Source organism: Nanorana parkeri, unplaced genomic scaffold (genome assembly GCF_000935625.1).
Source record: "Nanorana parkeri isolate BGI_ZX_2015 unplaced genomic scaffold, ASM93562v1 scaffold1197, whole genome shotgun sequence".
In the NCBI taxonomy this organism is placed as follows: domain Eukaryota; kingdom Metazoa; phylum Chordata; class Amphibia; order Anura; family Dicroglossidae; genus Nanorana; species Nanorana parkeri.
This window is the reverse complement of record NW_017307465.1, coordinates 185699-200006: the sequence shown is the minus strand read 5'-3', so window position 1 is coordinate 200006 and position 14308 is coordinate 185699. Positions and strand designations below refer to the sequence as shown.

The following is a 14308-nucleotide window of genomic DNA, read 5'->3' as shown; positions in this document are numbered from 1 at the left end:
CCGGGTGCGGGCCGCACCCCCTGCACCCCCCTTGTGACGCCACTGAGCAGTGTTATAGTAAACATCTAGGCGTGTTCATTGTGCCCAAGCAGTACCCTGGAAAATGTATATTTTCCTGAAATTCCTCCTGAAAAATAGCAGAGCACTGTCTGTTATGTGAGGGCGCCTAGGCACTCCTGTGTATACATCCTCATAGCTGTATATCTGCAGTGTAAGATCTCAGGCACTGCTGTCTCTGACTGCCATTCTCAGAGGATTTGGTAATTTTGCTTCTGTGCTGCTCCTTGCTGGAGGCCCTGACATGAGGAAACAAAGCCCAGCATCTACCAAGATGGCCACCTCCGCACAGACACAGTGCAGAGCAATGCCTGGTAAGTCAGTAATGAGGATAAAATCTGCTGCAGGGAGACCACAGCCAATACTGATGACAAGTGCATGTCCATCTGTCTGCCTTCCTTTGGCACAGCTTCCAGAATTCAGCTCCTTGAAAATATAATGTTTAACCCTATTATTTTTCCAGCAGAGAAAATAATAAGAGTTTATGAAACAATTGTGATTCCGTGAGCTTTGATTTTTGTCTGGCTGTGTGTGGTGCAGAAACATGCTATATACACACAGTGCTTGTCTGTGCTGCATGTACTTCATAATTATGTTATCTGTCCATCCCAGTGCGGTGCTGTGTATGTACAGAAACTTCACAGAGGTGAACAGGACATTTACTGCACTGCAAAGAGACTAATGTTAAAGAAGAACTTCACCCCCTTGTCCTGCCACTCCTCTTCCACACCGCCATCTTTAAATATCCCATGCATGTGCAGATATACTGCAGATCTCTGCCAGGAGTTTGGGATGCCGCTGATTTTTGGTATCTTGGACCATGTGCTCACATGCGTTTGAATACCCTGCACATGTTCAGACATAGCACATGCGCCCAGTGGCCCTAGCAACCAATGGCTGCAGAGGAGGACCCCTGTCGTCATAGGTTGCTAAGACAACCAAGGACTGAATGGAAACATGGCCCGGACGCAGACCGATCGCTGACCTGCACTGGGCTATAGCTCGCAGTGGATGCACCGGCCTTGGAGGCCGATGCATCAACTGCTAGTCACCCATGACCGAACACAGGTCAGTGGGCAGACTGCCACAGACCAAGGCCCAGATATGGCCTGTGGGCCGTAAAATGCCAAGGTCTGTTCTGGAGGGTGGCTACATTTGTTCCCCGTGGTCCCTATATGTGTTGTAAAGTAGCTGCAAGCTCACTCCCGTGATGGACTACAATCTCATGTTTAGTTTAATAATTTGTATTGAAACTATACTTTATCACAGGAGCGGGCTTGGAGCGGTGGCTACTTTATAACACACCTAGGGCCCATGGGGAACAAAAGTAGCCACTCTCCAGAAGGAAGGACAGTGTCGGCACCAATTCAGAGATGATTGGAGGATCTACAGCCGAGTGATACACAAATAAGATACATTTTGGGTAATAGTTAAGATACTTGAATATAATTTTAAGATTTAAGGCCTGGTTCACACCTGGGCGTTTTACAGCGCGTTCCTGCGCTCTGTAAAACGCTCAACATGTGAAAACCAATGATTGCCTAATGGCATGGTTCCCACCTGGGCGTTTTACGGCGCGTAGGAACGCGCTGCAAAACGCCTTACGCCCAAAGAAGTACAGGAGCTTCTTTGGGGCGTATTTGCCGCGCGTATATCCATGGGGATACGTCCAGGTAGCCCTCGTTTGTCGTGCGTTGTTTAACTGCGGCACAAAACGCGCGACAAACACGCATATTCTATACGCCTAGGTGTGAACCCAGCCTAACTCCTGAGTGTAGTATCACTTGAAGGTCCGCTTTAACGTCCAGGTGCACCATGAACCTGAGGGCTTGACTCCTGTGTACATGGATCCTTCTAGCATCTAGGTTGTATGCCTCACTCCTTGCATTAGGAATGAATAAAACCCGGCATGGTTATATAAACACAAGAATCGAACCGGTTATTTGTATGATAATGTATTCACAATCCAAAATGATGTAGTTACTCAATAATCTTGATCTCTGCATGTAGTGACAAAGATATTCATAAACAATGGCTGCTTCTGCACATAGCCATCCTAACCTGGAAGAAAAGTAGAACAGGTCAGACTTGTCTTTGCAGCCAGCATGGAGGGAATGGCTCTTTGACTCATGGAAGGTGTGCTGCTCTTACATCAGCTTGGATGTAATTGGCAGTGAAGATGTTACTGTTGTAGGTTCAGGTGCTTGGTAGTAAGGTGTGTACAGGCACTAGGACCGCCCTGTACACCTGTATCCCACGCTCTCTACTTTTTGCAATATCAATGCTGATCAAAGGGCAAGGCAAGGGCTGGATCTGTTCTATTACCTCTTTTCTAGTTTCAGTCACATAGATCATGGCCCTAAAGCTGATCAAAACTCTGCAGGACCCTCAGCTGGTGGCCCAATTCCAGAGGTTTTGTGGCTTGACCCTACAGCTGAAGGGTGAGGCTAATGGGGTGGCTGTAGGGCATACCTCTTTAAATTGCCATCAGGGAGCCACAGAGAAGACTGCAGGAGGCAAGGGTGTTCCCCAGGAAAATGGTCACAAGAGCTACAATGGATCATATGCAAATGGAACACATAGGCAGGTAATACGCTCACCTTTAGTTGTTTTAGGAATAATAATCACTGGAATGACACTTGTAACCTGAGACTGTGAAATTCATAGAAACTTGAGTCTAAGTTATTAGTTTGAAGTAACTTTGTTCTCTGTTTGCAAAAGGATGGATGTTATAAAACCGATTCAAGGGGAAAAAAAAGTTGTTTCCAATAGTAACCAAACAGTTGTAATTCAGTTTACCATAGCAACCAAACAGTTTCATTCTCTACTGTCTGGTTGCCATGGTCACCTGCGGCACTTTCCTCTCATTAATTTGATTTTCATTGCTCTGGACTCCATATAGTGGAATTTACTATTGTGTATTAATGGCATGACTACTTTGTTTTGTATGGTACACATTTTATTCTGATGTGTCCTGGGACGTACCATTTGGAAATGGGTGTCATCTGGTGTTACATAGTTATGTCAGGTTGGAAAAAAGGCATATGTCCATCAAGTTCAGCCACAAGACAAAACTAGTTTAATCACAGTTGGTTGGAAAAAAATGGAGATGTTTCAAATATGTGAATTAAAGTCCATCACGGATCAAATAACATTATGGCCTTTCCAAGTTTCTCTTCACTCAGCACCCCCCCCCCCCTTCCCAATATAGACAGTCCCCAATGCCCCTTTTTTTAACTTTAATGTCCTAACATTATTCTCCTCTTGAAAAGGATAGAAGTATTCAAGGAGATAAAGTTGTTTCCCATATAGTAACCAATCAATTGTAAGGTTTGATTAACTGATGTCTGGTTGCCATGGACACCAGCTGGACTTCTCTCTTGTGCAGCTTTCATCAATTAGATTTCATGGCTTTTGGTTTCTAAATATTGGAATTGAACATTTTAAATGTTGATAGCGTGACTACTGATTCTGTATGGTACCCATTATGGGCACCCTTATGTAATGGTAATGGCTGGCATTACATAGTTACGTCAGGTTGAAAAATAGGTATATGTTCCTTGAGTTCAGCCTAATGACAAACATATTTTAAACACAGTTGGTATACAAAATTCGAAGGGGTTTCAAATATGTGAATTAAAGTCCATCATGGGTCAAATAACATTTTGGCCTTTCCACGTTCCCCACCCCCATGTAGACAGTTTCCAACCCCCCCTTTTTTTTTTCCCCCCCCTAATATTTTTCCTTTATTACAAAGGATAGAAGTTCTAAAACTGTTTCAAGGAAATAAGACTGTTTAACATAGCAACTAATCAGGTGTAAGGTTTCATTCTCTACAGTCTGGTTGCCGTGGACACCAGATGCACTTTCCTCTTATGCAGACCTCTTCCTTTTTTTTCCTCTTCCTATAAAGTAGTCTATAAAGCACTCATTGTTAACCAGGGATCCTCCAGAGGTTTTTGGTGGTCCATTGATCAGTGACAGACTGATAGTTACATAATATTTGAGGTTAAAAAAAAGACACGGGTCCATCAAGTCCAACCTATAGCGTGTATGCATATGAGTCCATGTGTCATCTTCTAGAAAGGATTGTCACCAGCACACCAAAAGTTTTGAAGCAAAAAGTCCTTTATTTACAAATCGCAGAATTCTGAGCCTGATGAAGGGGTACTGCTGAGACCCCGAAAGCGCTTGTATTGGATGGCGATTTGTCAATAAAGGACTTTTTGCTTCAAAACTTTTGGTGTGCTGGTGACAATCCTTTCTAGATCTGCATTGTTCATGGGGCCGTCCGTGGTCACTACAAGCACCCACCTGCTTGGCAGGTTTACTACTATTCCGGTAAGGAGTGCAGCTGGTTCTTGACTACATGTGTCATCTTCTTCTTAAAGGAGAACTATGAGGTGAGTGCTTTTCACTCACCTCATAGTTCTAGCCGACTTGTGACAATGAGACTGTCACAGGTCAGCTCAGTAGATCGGGAGGTGAGCGAACACATACCGGCGTTCGCTCACCACTTGATCCTGTCACAGCTCTCTGCCATGACAGGGGAGTAGCTGGATTCCCCGCTCCGATCCGCCAGGGCTGACTGGCGGATCGGACGGGGAAGGGGGCGGGTACAGCTGGCTCTGCCTCTAGATAGGCAGTGCCAGCTGTCACTCACGCAGCTGGGTGGATCCAGACATAATTGTCGGGATCCGCTTCAGCTGCAGTGTCTCAGTATACCGCGAGCAGTAGCTCGCGGTATACTGTGGCGTCTCAGTATACCGCGAGCTACAGCGATATACTGAGCTTAGGGTGACGGGAGGACGCTAGTTTGTGTCCTCCCGTTACCCTAAGGAGAACTATGGGGAAAATCCTTAACCCCATAGTTCTCCTTTTAAGAGTACCTGTACCCCTGTATGTTGCGGTCTCTGAGGAAATCGTCCAAATGCTTTTTGAACGATTCAACACTCTTAGCTGAAATCACTGCTTGTGGCAGCGAGTTCTATACCCTGACTGCTCTTACTGTGAAGAAGCCCCTACGCCCCTTGTGCATACATTTTTTCTCCACTAGTTTTAGGTGGTGGCCTCTAGTCTTTGTTTATGGAGGTTACCGTAAAGTGTTTATTGCTGATGTTGATCTCCCACAAGATGGTGCCTATGGAGTAAAATAATTTTCAGGTCTCCTTGGACCCCTGCTAAATATTATATCTGCAGCTCATGGTACATTAGCTATAATTAGTAATTGGGAAAAATGCCCCCTTACAGCAAGCTTAACTGACCTGTGAGATGAGAGGTTGCACTGGACCCATGTCACTGGCTCTAGCACTACGGTCACGGGCAGGGACCTCCTTAACATCTTGTCTTGAATTGTATTGTGATTGTAATGTCTTCCTTATATTGTAAAGCGCTGTGCAAACTATTGGCGCTATATAAATCCTGTATAATCATTAGGGATGCGCCGATACATCGGCGCATCCATGATTTCTTTCCTCCCCGCTGGGCGCTGCTCTATGTCCCCGCGGGGAGAAGAGAAAGTGACAGCCGGCCGAGTGCTGCGGTGGAGAGCGCTGTGAGCGGCCGGCGTCTCCTCCCACACCGCTCTGCCGCCTATCACAGTCCGGCAGAGCGGTGTCTATCTACTGTTTTTTTTAGTGTTCTGACAGCTGCTGCCGTCAGGAAAAAAAAACAGCATTGGAACTAATATCTAGTTTGCTATTGGCTATTTCAATTTGCAATAGCCAATAGCAATCTGGCTATTGCACTCGCCGTCTGCTGCTGCTGTCAGTCAGCAGAAGTGGACCTGATGGAGAACTTCAGGTCCACCTCTGCTGATTGACAGCAGTAGTGGGCGGGTGCAATAGCTAGTATGCTATTGGCTATTGCAAATTGAAATAGCCAATAGCAATCTAGCTATTAGTGCCAATGCTTTTTTTTTTTTCTGACAGCAGCCGGCGGCCCTGATGTCAGAAAAAAAAAGACAGCACGGAAAGGTTTGCTACATCGAGCAGAGAGAACCTTTCCGGGAGAAGATGTTTCTCTCCCGGGTGTCCGGGAGAGTTGAGATGTCTGGCATGTAAAGAGCAGTAGAAGGGCACATCTGGCAAGATGGGGTCATCTAAGGGTCTGATCAATCCACCAGGAAAGATCAGAAACCCTTGTGTATGGGCCCAGCATGTCTGGCAACAATGTGCAGATTGAGGTTAGCTCATATAATATTTACTGCTATAATAAATAATTTGTGTGTGCGCGGCATGATTTGCAGGCTCCAGCATTTCACTGTGCTTTTGCTCTGAGTGTCTTGTTAAATATTTTAAGTTTAGAATAAAGCTGAATAAAATTCCAGTCTTGCACAGCCGCTCCCCTGTGCTGAAATGGCTTACTCTGCTTTCACTGCACACTGTGAGCTTTCTCATCGTGTGCATTAAAAGCTGCAGCAAGTCAGACCGATCCCACCTTATTTCCTGTATGAAGGTCATCCAGCATCATAAGCTATGTAGCGCAAACTGCTGGCTCCTCCTGCCTGCACACAGACCCAGGGATGATGCCACTGGGTCTAAAATAGGGTAGGTAATGAAAACCAAAAGGTTTTATTTTAGAATGTTATGAGCATGCCTGATGAAGGCAGGAGGTAGGGACCAGGCAGGACAAAATCTAAGCAGATTAAACTTCAGCTTTAAAGTGGTATTCAAGTCAAAAGGATTTAGAGCTATTTCAAATGCTGATCAGAAATGGATGATGCCTCTTGATGTTCAAAAGATTTAGTTTCCTGCAGAATCAGCTGGGTCCCCTGAGCACTGGCCTGATATCCTGCTTTAGGGCGGCTCCTTTCCCTTGCAGGGTCCTATGGAGCCACCATTGTGTGTGCTAGTAAGCTGTGTAGCAAAACAAATGACAAACGCACTCAACAATTCGTCACCAGTTAGCTGTGTGTCTCCACAAATACACAGTTACAGCAAGTCAAGATACTCCACTCCCCCCTGCTACCCTCTCTTCCCTTCTCCGTTCCCAAAGCTAGTAGATGGACATCTGCTGGACACTGATCTGTCCGTTGTCATCTTGTATTGGACAGGAAGTTCAGGGAAGCTGAGAGAGTTGGATCCAGCTGTTTGGAAACATGACTGTACTTGCAGAAAATAAAACTTTGGGTCATTGTATATGTGTTCTGGCTTCATTATTGAAAAATGTTTGAGAGTTTAATACTACTTTAAAAGGGAACTAAAGCCAAACCCTTTTTTTGGCTTCCGTTCTCTTTTGCGTAAAAGGATATTTACTAATGTACTTCTGTGACCCAAAGTGAGCATATATCAGGCTATTGCAGAACCACGCTGCAGCCGGGAAAGATCCCAACAATATTGTCGGGGTCCACCCCCCTGCCTGATTGACAGCTGGCTCTGCCTCTCTTGAACCAGATCCAATTGTGCCCGCCCCCTCCCCTATCTGTCCCTCCAATGAGCACTGGAGGAAGAGAGATGGGAGGGGAAATCCCTGCAGGAAGAGATAAATGACGGTCACCGCTCTCTGCAGAGAGAAGCCGTGAGCTGATCGATCGGTGGTTCAGGATCGCTCAGCTCTCGATCTATAAAGCCGGCGTGTGACACCTGCAGTATCCCACACCGGCTGTAATTATTTGAAAGTGTACATTTTACTCTCCCAATACTTCTCCCGGTGTGTACGGCCAGCTTAACACTTCCACATATTTATTACCTCTCACAGAGATCACAGTACTTCCCCTAACAATGCCTATATCTACTCCTACTTGACCTTTTCCTATGGCGTTCTCCTCTGAATGAGTCTTCTGCATGCAAACATGGCCACGGGGCAGTTATAATTGTCTGAGGTTCATCTATGGTACAAATTGCGGCCCATCAGACAGATACGGACTGTGTTAAATGAATTGGATTCTCCATGCCTGTTGTGTGATACAGACAGCCTGACTGCCAGCCACACAGCCATTTAATTGAAGGGAGTCAGTCATTAATCACATGAGCATCTTTAGCCTTCACATGTAACACAACTGTGGATACAATGTATTACACAAATGATACAAATAGGGGAAAGCAAAGCTTCTGTGCATTTGGCTGTGTTCATTTTTCCATTGCCAGTTAAAAAGGATATAGGTTTGGATTGCTATGGGCAATGCAGGCACTTTGGTCAAGTTTGTATAATCTTAAATGTTCCATCTGCTTTAGATGAAACTAAAGCTGCTGCAAGGAGGTTGACAGATGGGTTCTAGCATCTCTAGATGATTAGTGAACTCAGCTCATGATCCTACCATAATGCTACCTCAATAAACTGTTACTATCCGAACATCACTGTGATTCTCTGAGTGGTGCTGCAGCTTCTTGTCACAGGATTCTGTGCTGTGCCACGATTGCTTCTATTTGCTAACACTTGTGGTTGAGGCTAAGAAAGAGAGAGAATGGTTCTGGATCTCTGAGGATTGTTTCCCATTGGTTTCAAAGCTCCAGATTTTGGGTCATTGAAAACATGGAAAGGCCAAAGTGACAGCTTGAGCTGTTATTGGCGGTGACATGTTGAGAAAGTCTTACTATTGGTAACCAGACATGCTAGTCGTCACAGCTGGAAAACACAGAAGGCAAATGCACAATGTTGCTGTATACCAGCAGCTTGCAAACCCTAGCCAGCCTCCCAAGACTGCCTTTCTCCTTTGCTATTTGTCCTAAAATTTGGCAGGTGTGGACCTAAAACCAGCCATGTCTTCCCAATATTTAATTACCGATATACTGCATATTGTAGTTAGAAAATGTGTCCCTGTGGGGACTAAATGGAGCCTCCACTTCTATCCAAGTCCATTGTACCAGCTCTACCATTGTGCTGACATTCTTTGGGCAAAGTTAGGCTGGTGATTTACAAACAAGTGTTTTTTTTCCCTTTTTAATGACAGTTAATAATGCAATGAACCTCAAGGATTTGTGTACAACGGCTTTTTTTTCACATCAAAACTGCTTTTCTCCCCATACAAGTTAATGGGAATGCAAAAGTAATTTGAAGCTGCTTAGAAAGAGTTAAAGTGACATTAAACCCTCAGATTTTTTAACATAAACCAATACTGTAATGTGCGCCTTACTGTAATCCATGGTTGTTCCGTTCCCAGCATGAGAACGGATACAGATTTAAAAGGAAGAGCAGCAAAGAGAAGGGGAACTACCATGGATTACAGTAAGGCACACATTACAGTATTGTTTTATGTTAACAAATCTGAGGGTTTAATGTCACTTTAAATGCAGGTCAGAAGCACCTGTAAGGGAATCCATAAGGATTCTATGCTGATCTCCGCACATTCAAGCTGAATGTAGCTAAAAGAATGCTGCATTTGTTCAGTTTGGGATCTTCCCTCCCCTATAGGTGCAGTGTAATGAGAAATCTCCACCCAGTGTTACTCATGCAGATACTGTCAAAAAATAATACAATCCTTATTGGGTGGCTGTTGGTCAGTTGAATCTTACATTTCTCCAGGAATGAGATATCTGTATCTGGGTTCCAAAGTTTCCCTACCTGCTATGAGCATTACCAGGTAATGGAAAGACAGCATTGGACCTGCAAGGTTTATCCTATTGGCATGGCTGGCAAATTTTGATGTGAAGAGTCACTATGGGATAGGCAGCTTCTACATGCCAGAGGATCTCCACTAACTCTTTGGTTGTGGGGTCAAATTGCAGGATTATGGTTTGAAGCACCACACTCCATTTAATAGTCCAGATCCATCTTTATCCACAGTAAGGTTATCGGAGGATCTTACTCAACCTGCTGGATTTTCAGTAATTAGAAAAAAAAACAGGAGCAGAGCCGCTGCAGACTCGCTGCTAGACTCGCTGCTAGATTCCCTAGAAGGCTGCAATCACACATAGCGTTTGCAGTTCACACGCAGAAGACCGCGTGGGACGAAAACGCTAATATTTTTAAATCCGCACGGATGCCATTTGTTAGCGGCTAATAAATAGCCGCGAACATGCGGAATCTACCGGATTATCGCGCTTGGACTATTTTGGGAGCCGCATGGTTTTGTACCGCGCAACCCCCGCAATGGTCGACGATGCACATTGAAGTGCATTGAATTCCCTGTTTAGAGCAGCTCCATGCATATCCATACAGCAGAAAACGCGCAGACAGCCGCTCAGGTGTGAATGTAGCCTTAGAGATCTAACAAAACATTAAAAGATGCAACCCACCTCTGTCCATATCCACACCGAAAATAGAAAAAAGTTCAGAGCCAAGCAAACCAAAACGATCTCTAATGCAGAATGATGTTAAGCAGCCGTTATTGAGCAATAGCTGAAAGTGTGCTGTGGCCAACTGCAGGATTGGCAGTGATAGTTTTGTTTAAAAATACTACAATGAACATTGGCTGCCATACTGATTTCCACTGATGCTGCAATTTAATCTCAAGAAACAGTAATGTTTTGTTTGACTAGTTTACAAACCGAACACGAAGGAGGCTATTCAAGTCCGCAAAAAAATAAGTTTACCTTGATGGGCAGGTATCTGGGTATTGCTGCTTTGTAGGGGGATCTGTATGCCTCTGAGACGTCTTGGCATGGTGGGAGTCTGCATAGTGCTGGCCCACTACACCACTGATTTATAAGTCATCAATTCTAATTTCCACTATCAGTGCTGATGGCTCATTTACATTTTTGTGTTGTATTAATGGGCATTATGTTGCACGTTAACATGTAACCTAGGGCAGCCCTTTGAAATGAATGGGCTGCCAATGCACCAAAACATCCCGACAATTGGACGTGCCATAAAATATTGCAATGCACTGCTTTGCAGCATACTGCAATGCATGTGTGTAGCCAGGGACATAACTAGAAATCACAGGGCCCCGTAGCCAAATTTTGTTTGGGCCCCCCGACCTCAAAAAAAGGAACAACCTCCAGAACACATTCCCACTCACTGCTGCGGAGCCCGCCACCTGTGACGCCGCACAGCCCACTTGAGACCCCACACAGCCCACCTGACACCATGCAGAGCCAACCTGCGATCCCGCACAGCCCACCTGAGTGACCCTGCAGAGCCCACCATATAGTCTCTATGGTGGGCTCTGCATGGTCTCAGGTGGGCTGGTCACACCCCTGCACACCTCTTACCTGTCAGCCTCCTCCACTGCTGGTCCTGGCCTCCTCCTCCATGGTCGCCGCCGGGCCCAGCCTCCTCCTCCTCTTCCATCATCGCCGGGCCCCCTCCTCCTCCACAGCAGCTGCTGGCCTGTCACTTCTGTGAGCATTAGGGTTGTACCTTTTGCCGACATTTCTTCACTGAAGCATTGCTTTCATTTCAATCGTCTCAGTTTTTATACAATTTAATAGATTAAGTAAACTTTATAGCATTCATGAGCATATCTGTTAAATTCTCAAACATACCAACATGGGATGATTGATATTATTAATGTTTGTTGTACCACTGAAAGCAAATTGTTTTATGATCAGCCGTTAAAACATTATTTACAGCTTTTCATAAGGTTTTCAGTGGCAACTATGATATAAACACTCCAAGATATTAAATGTTTTTTTCCTTATTTTCCACTTTAGTTAGATAGATTTCTCCACCTCGCGCCTTTTTTCTTTGCCTGTATAAAAAAGAAAAGAAAAGGGAGATAGATAAAGAAAGGTAAACTGCATTTGGGTTTTCCACCACTGCTTGTGGTCTGTGGTCATTAAGCCTTATGATCACATTAAAGCTCACCAAATCTGGTTGGACAATCTCCTTTTAGATCTACCAACAATCATGTAGTTCAAGGACCTGCCTGATTGGATACAGATTGATTGGATAGATCAGGTCGGTTCTTCATAGTACAGGATTTTCGTAAATCTAAAGTTGATTGTACAAAGATTATACAGTCAGATTGTATGGTGACTGTAAAGGTGCCCATACACCTTACGATTATCGGACTAAACTTTTCGTCCGATGATCGAACCGTCGTACGATTTTCGGCCCCATCCTGCCCTGATTATCGCAAGGTTCAATCAGCGGTAGTTAGAAAAAAACACCTGGACGACTTGCGGTAATTGACCGCAATTATTTTCGTTTGCGCATGCGCAGTGTTAATCGTACGACTTTTGACAGACGGAAACGCCACCAACCATGCGAACATCGTACGATCAACCAAAGTTTTCAAACATGCTTGACCGTCAAAAGTCGTACGATTGTACAGTACTATCGGTCGGGCACTCTATTCACACGTTACGATTGTCGTACGAAAAGTCGATCGCATACGATTATCGTACGAAAATCGTAAGGTGTATGGGCACCTTAAGGGCCTGTTCATACCAGGTGCATTGGGCTGCACTTGGAAGCCTAGTCCAGCGCAATCTCAACACGTAGACAAGGCCATTTGTTGCCTATCAAGTCAGTTCACACCATTGCATCATGATGGTGTGCGCTTAAAAGGTGCATCACACTCACTGAGTATCCACACATGACCTTCAGGGCTCATTCATATGGGAGGCTGAGCCAATACAACATCCATTCCAGTGTATTTCCTTTGTCAGGGAGACAGAGGTGCTGCACATAGCCTCCCATAGACGTCAATGGCTGTAGACAGTACAGACCAGTACTTGTATACAACTGTCTATGCATAAGAGCATACAATCCTAGATGCAGTGATGTAGATCCATACAACTATATGGCTGTACGCAAGTACCATTGACCTCTATGCGAAACGCATGGATGTATGCAGCACCAGTGGGTCTCTGGCAGAGGAAATATCCCCGGAATTTAAATTGTGCAGGCGCAGCTGCTTGTGTGCATGAGCCCTTAATGAAGCAATCTTCTTACTTCACTTTAAACAAACCTGCCCTTACTTTAATGTGCTAACTAGATGACATTGTTCGATTTAACATCGTATACAATAGCCATGAGTTTTTCATTTTGACTTTTCACTTGGCCTCCCCTGGCCTCTTTCACTCACTCACTCACTCACTCACTCACTCACTCACTCACTCACTCACTTCCTTCCTACATGCATGGGTTCCAGTGTCTGCAGCGCATCATTGCCATGGACTAGTTTTCCAATGGTGATAACATTGGACCATGTCTGCACAGTGTATGTTAGCATGACTGCTTGTAGTCTCCACTGGTGCACATGTGAAAGAATCACAATGCAGGAGCCCAACAGTTGTCCACCCCTTAAAAGGAAGTACCTGAACACGGATCTTCATGGCAGGTTCATCAGGTATTATGTAAATAAAAGCTGCAGTTCATTTTAGTGTGATTCCTCGCCGCTGTATTTATACCATGGGCACTTATTATTTTTGCAAAAGTCTGTTTGCACATCCTCGGGCACAGTAAAGACTCACAGGAGGTCAACAATGAAAATATTGTTATGTATGTATGTATGTATGTATGTATGTATGTATGTACACGGCTCGAAAAATCCGCTCGTCTGTGACGAGAGGACGGTGGAACCCGACGAGCAGCTTCCCGGCCGGCCGTTGTAATTACACGGTCGGCCGGGAGCTTTACAGTCAAGCGGTCGAGCGTCTCGAGAGACGCTCGATCGCTTGTATCAGAAGCTGTCACTCCCGTTGCCGGTCCCGAGATCCGCTGTGCCCGATGCGGCCGTGAACCGGCACGGCTCTGTGACAGGAGATCAAAGGGAGTTCAGTACACGACCTCCCTTTTGAGCTCCTCTCAGTCCCCGAATGCAGGAAGTGATGTATATTACATCACTTCCTGCATTCAGTGTCATTCTCCAGCTAGAGAAGCTGATGCAGCCGATCTCTGCTTCATTAGCTTCTCTGGAGGTCCCTAGGTAACATTAGGGGTCTTGGAGACCCCTGATGTCTCCATAAAGAGGACCTGTCATGTAAATTGGCTATCCCATAGGGGCCTTTTTAGCCCCCCATGTAATAGCAATAAAGTTGTATGTTAAAAAAAAAAAGTAATACAAAAATGAAAGATTGATAAAAAAAATAAAGAGACATAACATTTATTTTTTTAAAAATTTGTTTTAAGTCCGCACCCCCCACATACACATGCATATATGCGTCTGGTGCGCCTACGTGCCGCACATGTTGCATATCGCCGCAAACTGAGTGAGAGCAATAATTTTAGAGCCATTAAGGCCGGGTTCACACCTGGGTGTTTTACAGCGCTGATCGACAAGCTGTAAAATGCCCTGCAAGTGAAATCCCATTATTTCCTATGGGCATGGTTCTCACTTGGGCGTATTTCAGCGTGTCGGAACGTGCTGAAAAACGCCCTATGCCCAAAGAAGTACAGGAGCTTCTTTGGGGCGTATTTCCGC

The 14308-nt window shown here is 45.0% G+C and overlaps 1 protein-coding gene across 1 annotated transcript in view; it reads left to right on the top strand.

The window, feature by feature from the left end:
• Positions 1-2354: 2354 nt before the first annotated feature.
• SGPP2 (sphingosine-1-phosphate phosphatase 2) overlaps positions 2355-14308 on the top strand; it is a 37958-nt gene continuing 26004 nt past the window's right edge. The window contains exon 1 of the mRNA XM_018568487.1: positions 2355-2644. Coding sequence (XP_018423989.1) covers positions 2411-2644 — 234 coding nt within the window. The 5' untranslated portion in view covers positions 2355-2410. The remainder of the gene's footprint in view (positions 2645-14308) is intronic.